Consider the following 15,913-nt stretch of genomic DNA (forward strand, 5'->3'; position numbering starts at 1 on the left):
TTTTTGTACAGTCAATGTCCCTTTATAATTAAGCATGAATTTACCCATTCTGGTGCTCTTCATTTTTCCTACACTTGTTTCTATCTGCAGTTAGTTTCTGTATGTCTCAGGAATTCTCTTCACTTCTATTGTAGGTCTGCTTGTTTTTGCTTAGCGTGCATTCAGGGTTAAACATTAGCCTTATTCTTTTTCTTACTTTAAATATTTCAATTTATTGTATATCAAATTTACTTAAGTTGAAAATATACAAAAATGATTATATATATATATATATATTTTTTTTAAGTAAAGGATTTAGAAAGAAGTTCACAAAAAAGTTCACAGTAAAATTCCTGAGCAGTGGGATTGCAAGTGATTTTTTTTCTATGTACATTTATGCATTTTTCTAAATTTTCTAGAACATACACATATAGTTTCCTGCGTCACTTGTAACAAATCACCACAAATGGAGTGGATTACAACAGAAATTTATTGCCTTACATTTTTGGAGGCCAGAATTCTGCAATTAGTATCACTGAGACAAAATGAAGATGTCAGCAGGACTAGGCTCCCTGGGGATTATGAGGTGTAGTGTGTCTTCCACCCCTCCCTGCTTCTGATGGTTGCCAGCTTTCCTTGGCCTGTAACCTTATCATTTGAATCTTCAGGACCAGCATCTTTCAAATCTCTCTCTGCTCCATCTTCACCTCACCTTTCCCTTTGTGGGCAGTTAAACCTCTTAAAAAAAAATTAGATGAATTGAGAGAGTAGCAGTGAAACATATGCACTACCATGTGTGAAACAGATAACTAGTGGGAAGCTGCTGTGTAGCACAGAGAGCTCAGCCTGGTGCTCTGTGATGACCTAGATGATAGGGTGGAAGGGGCTGAAGAGGCACTTTCAGGAGGGAGAGGGATATATGTGTTCTTATGGCTGATTCGCACTGTACATCAGAAGCCAACACAACATTGTAAAGTAATTATCCTCCAATTAAAAATAAATCTTAAAAAATCAAAAACACAAAAGAAGATAATTTTATGTGCATATGGTTGGTTTACAATATTGTGTTAGTTTCTACTGTACAACAAAGTGAATCAGCAATACATATACGTATATCCCCTCTTTTTCAGATTTCTTTCCCATTTAGGCCACCACAGACCACTGAGTGTAGTTAGTTCCCTGTGCTATACAGAAGGTTCTCATTATCTATTTTATACACAGCGTCAACAGTGTATATACATCAATCCCAGTCTCCTAATTCATTCCAACCCTCTCTTTTCCCTCTTGGTGTTCATATGTACATTTTTCTTTTTTTTTTCACCTATGTCTAACCTTATTCTTAAAAACATGTTTGCTGGAATAACTTCTGGGATGACCTTTTTAAAGTGACTTCTGTCCTTTAAAAGTATTTATTTCATTGTCTCCTGGCTTTCTTTCCTCATTTGTATTGACAACTTAAGCTCTCAGTCTTAGTGCTCTTCCTTGAAGGGTACATCTTTTTCTTCTAAATACTTGGAAGGTTTTAGTTTGGTTTTCATCAGCCTTTAAAACTAGTAATGTAGGTGTAATTTTTCTTTGCTTTTATCATGTTTGAATAAAATAGGATTTATTGAGTCTATACCACCAATTTTGAAAAAAAAATGGTCTTATTTTCAGAGATTTAAGTTTAGCTCCTTGGCTACTCTGTGCAACTTCAAAATTTGGCAAATGATTTTACAGGGAAAGAAGCTATGTATTTGATACAACTTAAATATTCATATGTTTATTCCAGAACTGCACAGCCACCAAAAGTTCTGCTGGTTTCTAGACTCCTCAGTAATAGCTTCCTCCCTTGGCCAAGCATAGATACATGACTTCTTTCTTTGCCAAAAAAAAAAAAAAAAACAAAAAAAACAGTACCTGCATATCACTAGTTAAGTCTCTTCATAGAGCTTTCAACCCAGAATCTGTGCATCCCCTGGAGCTCCACTCCATTGTGTGTTGCTTTTTCTTTTTGCTACAGGAATGAGAAAAATTTTGTTCTGCTTGTCAGTGGTTTGGCTCTTTTAACTTTTGCTTTAACAGATCCAGACTGCCATGAGTCCCCAGTCTTTATACTATACATATTGGGAAAATGAAAATGAAATGCCGACACCTACCTTTTCTTTTTATAAGAGACTTTTAAACATCCTCTTCCCATGTTTACAAATAATGTATTTTTTAATTACTTTACAGTATTGTATTGGTTTTGCCATACATCATCATGAATCCGCCACGGGTGTACACATGTTCTGAATCCTGAACCCCCCTCCCACCTCCTTCCCCATACCATCCCTCTGGGTCATCCCAGTGCACCAGCCCCTTTAAAGTGAGATCCCCACCTTGTCTGTTGACTTCATATCACATTAGTTCAATATTTGTTGACTGTTATTTTCCAGATATTTTTAAAGAGCTTGAATTACATGAGTAAACAAAATGCATATGACTTTTATATTATCAGATGAGACTAAAAATAATGTGATTTAAAAAGGGGATTAGAAAGAATACTAGAAGGTGACACATGCTTAAGCAAAATTATAGAGCAAAGTAAGAAGTGTCATTTGAAAACCATATGCTTCGATAATTGGGAAAGTTGCCAAGTTTTATAAACTTGTTGAGAGAAACCTCAGGGAGATGAGGGTATATAAGCAAAGACTTGAAGTAGGTGAGACAACCAGCTATGTTGAAAAACATCCCAGGAAGAGGCAACAGCTAGTGCAAATACCCTGAGATGGAGGTTTGCCCGTTGTGTTTAAAAACAGCAGGGAGGACAGTGTGACAGTGAGGTGAATGAGGAGAGGTCTGAAGACTAGAAATTTTTGAGCCAGATTAGAACTGTATGTGTGTGTGGTGTGTGTGTGTGTGTGTGTGTGTTAGTCACTCAGTCATGTCCAACTCCCTGTGACCCCATGCACTGCAGCCCGCCAGGCTCCTCTGTCCATGGAATTCTCCAGGCAAGAATACTGGAGTGGGTTGCCATTTCCTTCTCCAATGTGAATTTTATTTTTTTGTTGTTGTTGTTGTTATTCAGAATTCTGACTTTATTTTTATTTTTATTTTTTTTACTTTACAACATTGGTTTTGCCATACATCAAACTTTTAGTAGTAGTAGTATGGTTGCTAAGTTGTGTCTGACTCCCGTGACCCCACAGACTGTAGCCTGCCAGGCTCCTCTGTCCATGGGACCTCCAAGAACACTGGAGTGGCTTGCCATTTCCTTCTCCAAAATTAGAACAAAATTCTTGTATTCAGAGAATTTGTCTGTCTCCTTTCTCTCCCTTTCTCTTTCTCTTCCTATCTATAATAAATATAATAAAAGAAATATCTTTTCAAAATAAAATCTAGGAAACACATTTTCCCTTAGATACTTATTTAATTTTCCATGAAAATCTTATTTTACAGAGCTTTCTTACCTCGTAATTTTAGAGTTTATGGTTACAGTGGCACAGGAAGTATGAAACCTCTTGAACATGAGTTCCAGGTACGTTTTATTGTCTGTTTTACCTTTATTACATGAGCTTCTGTGATCATCTTACTTAGGGTCCACATGGTGCTAGAATGGAAAGGGCTGCAGTTTTGTTTTGGCATAAATATAACCATTTCCTTTTGATGATGTGTTTCCAGTTAGCTGTGCGACACAGATGGTTAAACAAACCGCTTATGACCGCGATGCATTTAAGCTACTGTTTCATGATGGCTTCCCTGGTGGCTCAGACGGTAAAGCGTCTGCCTACAATGCAGGAGACCCAGGTTCGATTCCTGGGTCGGGAAGATCCCCGGAGAAGGAAATGGCAATCCACTCCAGCACTCTTGCCTGGAAAATCCCATCAATGGAGGAGCCTGACAGGCCACAGTCCATGGGGTCACGAAGAGTCGGACACGACTGAGCGACTTCACTTTCTTTTCTTTCTTTTCATGATGCTGCATGTGGATGTGGTAAAAGGGTTGAATATGGAGTGAGATACTTACAATGAGAGAACATGACTGGAGTCAGGAAAGCTAAATCTGGAAGAAACGGAGAATCCAAAGACTTATCTGAAGTATGTTCAGGGACCAAAGAAGTACACATGTTACATTTCATGCACATTAAGGAATATACTACATGTTCATCTATTTGGAATATCCAGAGCTTCATTTAATACAGCTTGTGATTTGTTGTAAAAAATAATATAGAAGGATGCATAGAACTTCAGGGATTACCCATTCCTGAAATGCTGTTTTTGCTTTTTCCATTTACCCTGCCTCACCAATACATGAAACATATGGTGATACCTACTCTCGGAGAAATCCACACAGAAATGGTTTTAAGCCAAGCCTTCAATGGAATAAGGTGGCCCAGGAAATTGGTTTTAAGATGGCAGGAGGCATATCTCCATTCCTCATGGGGAATGGGTCTAGGACCGGTGACTCTGAGATAGCTAAGTATGTGCATAGCATGAAACACCTGGGCAGGAACACAGCAAGCAGGAGAAGGATATGAGTGGGCCAGGCCATGAAAGATATGCTGTGTCATGGAAATCCATGTGGACTTCATCCCTACTGACACAGGGAGCTGCTGGGGAAATATCAGCAAGAACTAGCCTAGCCATGTTCACACTCACCAGTGGCTGTTCAGTTAGCAGTATAGAGGGTGAACCAGGGAAAGAGGTGGAAGGCCTTGCTAGCCTGGGAGAGCAGAAAAGAGATGACCACAAGTGCTGTGCACGTGCGGCAACTGGGGAACAAAGAGGCTTGTCCAGTGCAGCCTCTAATACCCGCACCAGAAGGTCTGGTTAACTAAGGTGGTGACTGGTAGGACTGGGTGAGCACCATCATCCTTTTATCACTGCTTTCTCTTTGCCTGGTTTCAGTTACTTGCTGCCAGCCAGGTGGCACTAGTGGTAAAGAACCCGCCTATCAATGCAGGAGATGCTGAAGATGTGGGTTCGATCCCTTGGTTGGGAAGACCCCCTGGAGGTGGTCATGGCAACCCACTCCAGTATTCTTGCCTGAGAATCCCATGGACAGAGGAGTCTGGCAGGCTACATAGACCATGGGGTCACAAAGAGTCGAACACGACTGAGCGACTTAGCATGCACAAATACCTGTTTGATTTTTTGTTTGCAATTCTGATTTCTATGTAGCAAATTATACCACTATGTTGAAGTGAAAGCATTTTTATAGACTCAGCTCTTAACAGGGAAAATAATAAATATGGTGTGTTTTTTAACTTTTGCCCAACAGAGTAGGCAAATACATGTGAATCGTCTATGGAGTTCTCTATACAAATGTATAAATAATGCATACTGTCTAGAAGTCTTATGATATATACACTTATGCATATATACATATATAATAGACATACTGTGTGGCATTTTGTGTGTGTGTGAGTGTGGTAAAGGAGAGTGTGTGCATGCTTAATCATATCCAACTCTTTGTGACCCTATGGACTATAGCCCACTAGGCTCCTCTGTCCATGGGATTCTCCAGGCAAGAATGCTGGAGTGGGTTGTCATTTTATTCTCCAGGGATCAAACCCACATCTTCTATGTATCCTGCACTGGCAGGCATATTCTTTACCACTGAGCTACCTGGGAAACCTCGAGAGGGAGAGAGACAGAACTAAAAAAAAAAAAAATAGAGACGATAATATGCACGTGGCCGCAATGTCCCACACCTAATTTTTATGTGATTCTATATACCTAACACATAACTCTATTTCCTCCCTCCCCAGGAGATAGTCATGAAAGACAAATGTATAATTAAAAAGACAAATCAAAGACTGTTTTAGTAATAACCTGAATGTAGTAAGTTATTGAATGCTGGCCTCAAATGCCATATTGGCAAAGTATGTTTGCCAAAGCTTCAACCCTATCTTCAGTGTAGGAAAACTCAGGAGAGTTTATTAAATTAGGCTAGAAGCATATAAATTTGTTTTTCATGCATTCCACAAATGATTTTTATCCCTAAAATCTTACTAACTAAAGGCTTATCTATAAGAAACCAAATCAACCTATCAGACACAGAATTTGTTCCCTGATCATTTCAGTTCACTTACTCAGTTATGTCCAACACTTTGTGACCCCATGGACTGCAGCATTCCAGGCTTCCCTGTCCATCAGCAACTCCCAGAGCCTACTCAAACTCAGGTCCATCAAGTCGGTGATGCCATCCAACCATCTCATCCTCTGATGTCCTCTTCTCCTCCTGCCTTCAATCCTTCCCAGCATCAGGGTCTTTTCCAATGAGTCAGTTCTTTGCATCAGGTAGCCAAAGTATTGGTGTTTCAGCTTCAGCATCAGTCCTTCCAATGAATATTCAGGGCTGATTTCCTTTAGGAGGGACTTGTTTGATCTCTTTGCAATCCAAGGGACTCTCAAGAGTCTTCTCCAACACCACAATTCAAAAGCATCAATTCTTCATTGCTCAGCTTTCTTTATAGTCCAACTCTCACATCCATACACGACTACTGGAAAAACCATGGCTTTGGCTAGACAGACCTTTGTCGGCAAAATTATGTCACTGCTTTTTAATATGCTGTCTAGGCTAGTCATCACAGGGTTGTTCCCCATGTCTGCAGCTTACTTTATGATCTCTTCAGGACAGAGAGATACTCACAGTGGTCAAAAAGTAAAATTACAAGATGGCGTAACAATCTGAAATATGTATGCATATAAAAATAGATGTCAAACTTTAGGAGGCAGAAATTGACAGAAATGAAAAAACAAATTATTATTATTAAAGATTTAGACTTTTCTCTCTGTGGTGCTAGTGATAAAGAATCTACTTGCCAATGCAGGAGACCCAAGAGATGAGGGTTTGATCCTAGAGTCGGGAAGATCCCTGAAGTAGGAAATGCCAATCTGCTCCAGTAGTCTTACCTGGAGAATCCCCTGGACAGAGGAGCCTGGCAGGCTATAGTCCATAGAGTCACAAAGAGTCAGACACAACTGAATATGCATGCCCACACACACACACTCTCTCTCTGTGTGTGTGTGTCTCTCTCTCAATAATCAATAGGTGAAGTAGGAAGAAACTCACCAAATATGTTGATGACTTGAGCAGAACTATCAATCAACTTGATCAAATCAAAATTTGTAGGAGACACACACAACAGCAACATTCTTACTGCTGCTGTTTATACACATTCATTTTGAGTGCTAATAGAAGACTAAACAAGGTATGGTAAAGGAAAACAGGGCAAAAAAATGACAATGAAAAAAATATGAAAAAACTGGGAAAGGAAATTGTATAAAAATAATAAACTTTTGATTACTCTATCAAAATTTTATTCTCTGCTGACCTAAAATGATTTATTTATTGATTTCCAACTCTTCCAATCAACTTATGTATAAGATTGATATAATTTACTGATAATTTTGAAGATAGGTATGTTATCAGTCTGGACAATATAAACCACATTTGCAGGAAAGTAGTCGAAACCTGGGGGAAAGGAAGATATTTTCTCTTGATTGGATAAAGTATGATTTATGCAGATGAAGCTGTATATGAACCCACAGTCAAGAAATACAAATAAGATGATAAACCAATGAAGTATCTAAAAAATGTAAGAAACTGTTAGTCTATGTCTAAAGAAATCACTCAAAAATTTGCACATAGAAAGTTTAATATAGAGAATTATTAACTGTAACAGGGATTAGACTCAAAAACAAGAAGTAAAGAGAACTTTAAAGGACATAGGAATATCAGAAGAAGCAGTTCGCAACCTTCAGTTCAGTTCAGTTCAGTCTCTCAGTCGTATCCAACTCTTTGCGACCCCATGAATCGCAGCATGCCAGGCCTCCCTGTCCATCACCAACTCCCGGAGTTCACTCAGACTCATGTCCATCGAGTCAGCAATGCCATCCAGCCATCTCATCCTCTGTCGTCCCCTTCTCCTCCTGCCCCCAATCCCTCCCAGCATCAGAGTCTTTTCCAATGAGTCAACTCTTTGCATGAGGTGGTCAAAGTACTGGAGTTTCAGCTTTAGCAACATTCCTTCCAAAGAAATCCCAGGGCTGATCTCCTTCAGAATGGACTGGTTGGATCTCCTTGCAGTCCAAGGGACTCTCAAGAGTCTTCTCCAACACCACAGTTCAAAAGCATCAATTCTTCAGAGCTCAGCTTTCTTCACAGTCCAACTCTCACATTCATACATGACCACAGGAAAAACCATAGCCTTGACTACATGGATCTTTGTTGGCAAAGTAATGTCTCTGCTTTTGAATATGCTATCTAGGTTGGTCATAACTTTCCTTCCCAGGAGTAAATGTCTTTTAATTTCATGGCTGCAATCACCATCTTCAGTGATTTTGGAGCCCAAAAAATAAAGTCTGACACTGTTTCCACTGTTTCCCCATCTATTTCCCTTGAAGTGATGGGACCAGATGTCATGATCTTTGTTTTCTGAATGTTGAGCTTTAAGCCAACTTTTCACTCTCCACTTTCACTTTCATCAAGAGGCTTTTGAGTTCCTCTTCACTTTCTGCCATAAGGGTGGTGTCATCTGCATATCTGAGGTTATTAATATTTCTCCCGGCAATCTTGATTCCAGCTTGTGTTTCTTGCAGTCCAGCGTTTCTCATGATGTACTCTGCATATAAGTTAAATAAGCAGGCTGACAATATACAGCCTTGACGTACTCCTTTTCCTATTTGGAACCAGTCTGTTGTTCCATGTCCAGTTCTAACTGTTGCTTCCTGACCTGCATATAGATTTCTCAAGAGGCAGTTCAGGTGGTTGGCAACCTTAGGATGGGTTAAAAAAGCCTGTTTCTTTACCCCAGAGTTGGGATTGCTGAAAATGGCATGACCATGGATCTTCAAATAGCAGAAGTCACTGTGGTGCTGTTCCAAATGATGTTGCTGTGAAACTTCTCTTCAGAACCATCCAAGGGACATCTGCCCTTTGGGTAGCCAGGAGAGCTGCTCACAAGATGTCTCACCAAAGTCACTTTACTGCGGAAGGAGAGGGGCCTGGACAGATGGAAACTACCGGCTGAAGGGTGTTAGTGACCACCAGTCACTGAAGCATCCTGGCTTTGCCACAGCTGTACTCTCTGTAGGAGCCTACCAAGCTAGCACCCTGGAACCAGACAGCAAAGCTGTCTTCCCATGCTCACCAGCACCCCTTACTAGCAAAGCTTGCTCCATAGCAAAGGAAAAAATAATTAAGGGGCCCATATTCATTTGTACAAAGCAGGCAAAAGGTTAATTTGAAACTGAGTTGCAATGCATTAATAATCAACAGAGCCTTACAACTTAGACTATTCAGTTTCCATATGCACTCATTTAAAAAAAATTTTTTTTTTTTTTGGCTGTGCCGGGTCTTCATTGCTGTGCAGGCTTTTCCGTAGTTGTGGCGAGAGAGGGCTACTCTTTGTGGTGGTGGTGCAGGCTTCCCACTACTGTAGTTTCTCTTGCTGTGGAGCACAGGCTCTAGGGCACAGGTCCCATAGTTGTGGCACACAAGCTTAGTTGTTCCATGGCATGTGGGATCTTCCCATACCAGGGACTGAACCTGCGTCTCCTGCATTGGCAGGCAGATTCTTTACCACTGAGCCACCAGGGAAGCCCCCCATATGTATGTATTTGAACTCCGAAAAGAATCACCTATTTCTAGTTAACATTCAACCAAACTTTTCACAATTAAAGCGATTTTCATTCTTCCACAAATTGATGAGACACACAATCACGTGTCATTGTGTCCATTGGTAGCAATATTAAACGCTCCACAAATTGTCACAGTCCCTCTGAATACTGTGTTAACATGAGGTTAAATTAACTTGTAAAGTTAACTTCCAACCACTTGTATGTAAGCTGATAATAGGAAGAGGGGGGGAAAGAAGAAAATGGTTGGTACATACAAATAAAGATACATATGCATGTGACAAGCCAAAAGAACATATGCAAAGCTGCTAGTCTTCGCTTCTGTGGTCAGTTATGATTGCTGTGTATGACTTCTTTTTCCCACCACCTGCTCCCCATTTCCATTGCTCTCAGCAGGACCTACCTAAGCTTCTTATGGATGTTTACCTAGCAGAAAAGCACAAATCTTCATTCCCAAAGGGTCTGCATCCTTAATCATATCTTTTGGTTACTGTTATATTCAAGTAAATTGAAGACACAGCACTTCTTTAAGCAACAGTTTTCCCTCCTGTGTTCAGAGTCAGTCCCTCCAGCCTCTGGGTTAGCCTGCTCATTTGTACATTGCCATTTGTACAGCAGCTCAAAATATCCAGGTGGAAGTTTCATCTTCCAAAGTAGTAGAATCATTGTTGTGTCCCCGGGTGAATAAATTCCCCACTGGTGGCTGGGAGCTAAAAGTTGCTATGGTAGAAAGCAAAAAAGCTACAAAATAGTTATTAGGTATAATGTTGGGAAGGTGAGACTCCCATTGCAACACCTTACATCTGGACAAATGTATTGAAGCTCTCAGTGAAACTTGCCATATACTGGTCTCTGATGCAAACAGAACCCCAGCCTTTCAGAGTAATGTCTCCCAACTACCATGGTAAAAGTGTTCAGTAAGCTAGTCTACCTTTAAGTTAGATCAGCCACTTCCAGATGATAGAATATATGGTTAGATGTGTACATAAACCAATGGTGGTGGTGGTGATTTAGTTACTAAGTCGTGTCCGACTCATGGACTGTACTGGCCAGGCTTCTCTGTCCATGAGATTCTCCAGGTAAAAGTACTGGAGTGGGTGGCCGTTTCCTTCTCCAGGGGATCTTCCTGACCCAGGGATCAAACCCAGGTCTCCAGCATTGCAGGCAGATTCTTTACTGACTGGGCTATGAGGGAAGCCCACATAAACCAATGGCTACACTTAATTCACTGAAAAATAAGTTTCTATATCAGACACAACACTGTGCAGAAGCCATGGCAGTGGATAAGGCTCTCTTTGAGTTCATGAGTGCTGATGCCAGAAGAGGCACCATGGACAGAGAAGGTAGTTTGTGCTTTTCTATAGATTTATCAATTTACCAACATCATGTAATGTTGGCATATGATGATTCTTAGCACTCCCTAAATAATCCTGCTATAAGGGTGATAGTAATACCCCACTTTTATTTCTGATTTTAGTAATTTTGTTCTTTTAGTAGTCAATGTATCTTAAGAATTGTCAATTTTAACTTTTCAAAGAACCACCTTTTGCTTTCATTGATAGATTTATTCCTATTTAATTTCACTCTACATTATTTCCTTTGTTCTGCTTAATTTAGATTTAGCTTGTTCTTCCTTTTCCTGAGTTATAGGTGGTTGGATTGGTATTACTTTATCTTTTTTCATTGTTAATATATGTGTCAATCTATATACATTTATCAAAAGAACTAACTTTTGCCACATCCTATACTTTTTAAGTATGGAGTTTCTTCATTTTTATTTTCCTTAAATATCTTCTGGTTTCATATTTGATTTCTCCTTTAATCCATGGATTATTTAGAGATACGATGTTTGATTTCCACATGTCTGTGAGTTCATCCAAATGTTTTCTGTCAGTTATTTCTAAAAATATGTCATTATTATCAGAAAGCATACTTTTACTAGTTCTGTACTTTTAAATTGAGGCTTTTTTAATGCATGAGCATATGATCTCTCCTGGAAAATATGTACAGGTTAAGAAGAATGCGTATCTTGTTTTTCTTTGGCAGAGCATTTTACAGATGTCTGCTAGGTTTACTTTTGTTGTTGTTAAGTTACTCAGTCATGTCTGACTCTTTGCAGCCCCATGGACTGCAGCACGCCAGGCTTCCCTGTCCTTCACCATCTCCCTGTGTTTTCTCACATTCATGTCCATTGCATGGATGATGCCATCCAGACATCTCACCCTCTGTCATCCCCTTCTCCTCCTGCCTTCAATCTTTCCTATCATCAGGTCTTTTCCAATGAGTCAGTTCTTTCATCAGGTGGCCAAAGTACTGGAGCTTTAGCTTCAGCATCAGTCCTTCCAATGAACACCCAGGACTGATCTCCTTTAGGATGGACTGGTTAGATCTCCTTGCTGTCCTAGGGACTCTCAAGAGTCTTATCCAACATCACAGTTGAAAAGCATCAATTCTTTGGCACTCAGCTTTCTTTATGGTCCAACACTCACATCCATTCATGACTACTGGAAAAACCATAGCTTTGACTATACAGACCTTTGTTGACAAAGTGATGTTTCTGCTTTTTAATACACTGTCTAGGTTTGTCCTAGGTTTTCTTCCAAGGAGCAAGTGTCTTTGAATTTCATGGCTGCAGTCACCATCTGCAGTGATTCTGGAGCCCAAGAAAATAAAGTTTTTCACTGTTTCCTTTGTTTCCCCATATATTTGCCATGATGTGGTGGGACCCGATGGCATGATCTTCCTTTTGTGAATGTTGAGTTTTAAGCCAGCTTTTTCACTCCCCCCTTTCATCTTTATCAAGAGGCTCTTTAGTTCTTATTCACTTTATGCCATAAAGGTTATGTCATCTGCATATCTGAGGTTATTGATATTTCTCCCAGCAAGCTTGATTCCAGCTTGAGCTTCATCCATTTCACATGAAGTACTCTGCATAAAATTACTCCACATAAAAGCAGAGAGATAATATACAGCCTTGACGTACTCCTTCCCCAATTTGGAACCTTCATTTTTCCATGTCCAGTTCAAACGGTTGCTTCTTCACCTGCATACAGGTTTCTCAGGAGGCATGTAAAGTGGTCTGGTATTCCCATTTCTTTAAGAATTTTCCATAGTTTGTTGGATCCAAAGTCAAAGCCTTTATTGTAGTCAATGAAGAAGAAGTAGATGTTTTTCTGGAATTTTCTTGCTTTTTATATGATCCAACGGATGTTGGCATAAATTAACTGGGTTCCCTTAATTTATTTTTTAAAATCTTGTATTTACTTGCTAATCTTCTACCTAGCTGTTCCATGGATCACTAAAAGTGGAATAGAAAGAAAAAGGAAGTCTTCAACTATAAGTTAAAGACTTATATCTACCAAATTTTAATGTACTATGGTACGTTACCTGTGTTTACAAGTGTTATATCTTCCTGATGTGTTGAACTTTGTATTATTATAAAATATTGCTCATTATCTACTAACATGTTTTTTGTTTTTAAAGTCTGTTTTGTCTGATATACACTATAATGTTAGTTGCTAGTTGCGTCCAACTCTTTGTGATCCCATGGACCAGTTTCCTCTGTCCATGGATTTCCCAGGCAAGAATACTGGAGTGGGTTGCCATTTTCTCCTCCAGGGGATCTTCGACCCCAGGAGACACAGGAATTGAACCCATGTCTCCTGTATTGGCAGGCAGATTCTTAACCATCTGAGTCACCACCAGAGTAACTTGGTATAAGGTGGTCAATCCCATTTGCTCAAGATTGTTATTTGCATGATATTCTTTTTTAGTCCTTTAATCAGTCTATGTCTTTGAAATTAAAGCCAGTTATCTAGTAACAGTTCACAGTTGTGTCTTTTTTTTTAACCTAATCTGACAACCTTTGCATTTATTTATTGGATTTATTTATTGGGTTTTATCATCTGAGCCACCAGGGAAGTCTCATGAACTAACTCCTTATTGCCAAATTCAGACTTAAATTGAAGAAAGTAGGGAAAACCACTAGACCATTCAGATATGACCTAAATCAAATCCCTTTTGATTATACAATGGAAGTAAGAAATAGATTTCAGGGACTAGATCTGATAGACAGGGTGCCTGATGAACTATGGACTGAGGTTCGTGACATTGTACAGGAGACAGGGATCAAGATCATCCCCATGGAAAAGAAATGCAAAAAAGCAAAATGGCTGTCTGAGGAGGCCTTACAAATAGCTGTGAAAAGAAGAGAAGCAAAAAGAAATGGAGAAAAGGAAAAATATAAGCATCTGAATGTAGAGTTCCAAAGAATAGCAAGGAGAGATAAGAAAGCCTTCCTCAGCGATCAATGCAAAGAAATAGAGGAAAACAACAGAATGGGAAAGCCTAGAGATCTCTTCAAGAAAATTAGAGATACCAAGGGAACATTTCATGTAAAGATGGGCTCGATAAAGGACAGAAATGGTATGGACCTAACAGAAGCAGAAGATACTAAGAAGAGATGGCAAGAGTACACAGAATAACTGTACAAAAAAGATCTTCACGACCAAGATAATCACGAAGGTATGATCACTCACCTAGAGCCAGACATCCTGGAATGAGAAGTCATGTGGGCCTTAGAAAGCATCACTACAAACAAAGCTAGTGGAGGTGATGGAATTCCAGTTGAGCTATTTCAAATCCTCAAAGAAGATGCTGTGAAAATGTTGTACTCAATGCCAGCAAATATAGAAAACTCAGCAGTGGCCACAGGACTGGAAAAGGTCAGTTTTCATTCCAGTCCCAAAGAAAGGCAATGCCAAAGAATGCTCAAACTACCTCACAATTGCACTCATCTCACACGCTAGTAAAGTAATGCTCAAAATTCTCCAAGCCAGACTTCAGCAATACGTGAACTGTGAACTTCCAAATGTTCAAGCTGGTTTGAAGGCAGAGGAACCAGAGATCAAATTGCCAACATCTGCTGGATCATGGAAAAAGGAAGAGACTTCCAGAAAAACATCTATTTCTGCTTTATTGACTATGCCAAAGCCTTTGACTGTGTGGATCACAATAAACTGTGGAAAATTCTGAAAGAGATGGGAATACCAGACCACCTGATCTGCCTCTTGAGAAACCTGTATGCAGATCAGGAAGCAACAGTTAAAACTGGACATGGAACAGCAGACTGGTTCCAAATAGGAAAAGGAATATGTCAAGGCTGTATATTGTCACCCTGCTTATTTAACTTCAATGCAGAGTACATCATTAGAAATGCTGGGCTGGAAGAAACACAAGCTGGAATCAAGATTGCGGGGAGAAATATCAATAACCTCAGATATGCAGATGACACCATCCTTATGGCAGAAAGTGAAGAAGAACTACAGGGCCTCTTGAAGAAAGTAAAAGAGGAGAGTGAAAAAGTTGGCTTAAAGCTCAACATTCAGAAAACGAAGATCGTGGCATCCAGTCCCATCACTTCATGGGAAATAGATGGAGAAACAGTGGAAACAGTGTCAGACTTTATTTTTTTGGGCTCCAAAATCACTGCAGATGGTGACTGCAGCCATGAAATTAAAAGATGCTTACTCCTTGGAAGGAAAGTTATGACCAACCTAGATAGCATATTGAAAAGCACAGACATTACTTTGCTAACAAAGGTCCGTCTAGTCAAGGCTACGGTTTTTCCAGTGGTCATGTATGGATGTGAGAGTTGGACTGTGAAGAAAGCTGAGCTCTGAAGAATTGATGCTTTTGAACTGTGGTGTTGGAGAAGACTCTTGAGAGTCCCTTGGACTGCAAGGAGATCCAACCAGTCCATTCTGAAGGAGATCAGTCCTGGGTGTTCATTGGAAGGACTGATGTTGAAGCTGAAACTCCAATACTTTGGCCGTCTCATGAGAAGTGTTGACTCATTGCAAAAGACCCTGATGCTGGGAGGGATTGACAGCAGGAGGAGAAGTGGATGACAGAGAATGAGATGGTTGGATGGCATCGCTGATTCAATGGCCATAGGTTTGGGTGGACTCTGGGGGTTGGTGATGGACAGGGAGACCTGGTGTGCTGAGGTTCATGGGGTCTCAAAGAGTCGGACACAACTGAGCGACTGAACTGAACTGATGCAATTTTAGATTTATATTTACCTTAATTCCAGTGAGACACAGAGACATTTTTCCTAATAAAACTGTTTATTTGCCCCCTTCTATGGTATTATTGTTGTACATATTACATCTATTAATGTACAATCCCAACAGTTCACTGTTATAGTTACTTTACTATCTGCAGTCCTTTCCTTAACCTAGTACTTCTTTGTTTCCACTCACCTTCTATATGCTGTTATCAGCAAATATATTCTATTTCTTGGACCAAATAATATGCTATATACATTT

At 39.8% G+C, this 15,913-nt stretch overlaps 1 protein-coding gene and 1 non-coding gene across 2 annotated transcripts in view; both read left to right on the forward strand.

Annotated features, from left to right (window-relative positions):
- LOC129644600 (disintegrin and metalloproteinase domain-containing protein 2) overlaps positions 1-15,913 on the forward strand; it is a 100,556-nt gene that overhangs the window by 4,720 nt on the left and 79,923 nt on the right. The window contains exon 4 of the mRNA XM_055570151.1: positions 3,400-3,478. Within this exon, the coding sequence (XP_055426126.1) occupies positions 3,400-3,478 (79 nt within the window). The remainder of the gene's footprint in view (positions 1-3,399; positions 3,479-15,913) is intronic.
- On the forward strand, positions 3,697-3,768 carry TRNAC-ACA (transfer RNA cysteine (anticodon ACA)). The gene has a single exon. It is a non-coding gene; the product is annotated as a tRNA-Cys (tRNA).

The sequence above is a fragment of the Bubalus kerabau genome, chromosome 2 (genome assembly GCF_029407905.1).
Source record: "Bubalus kerabau isolate K-KA32 ecotype Philippines breed swamp buffalo chromosome 2, PCC_UOA_SB_1v2, whole genome shotgun sequence".
Classification (NCBI taxonomy): Eukaryota; Metazoa; Chordata; class Mammalia; order Artiodactyla; family Bovidae; genus Bubalus; species Bubalus kerabau.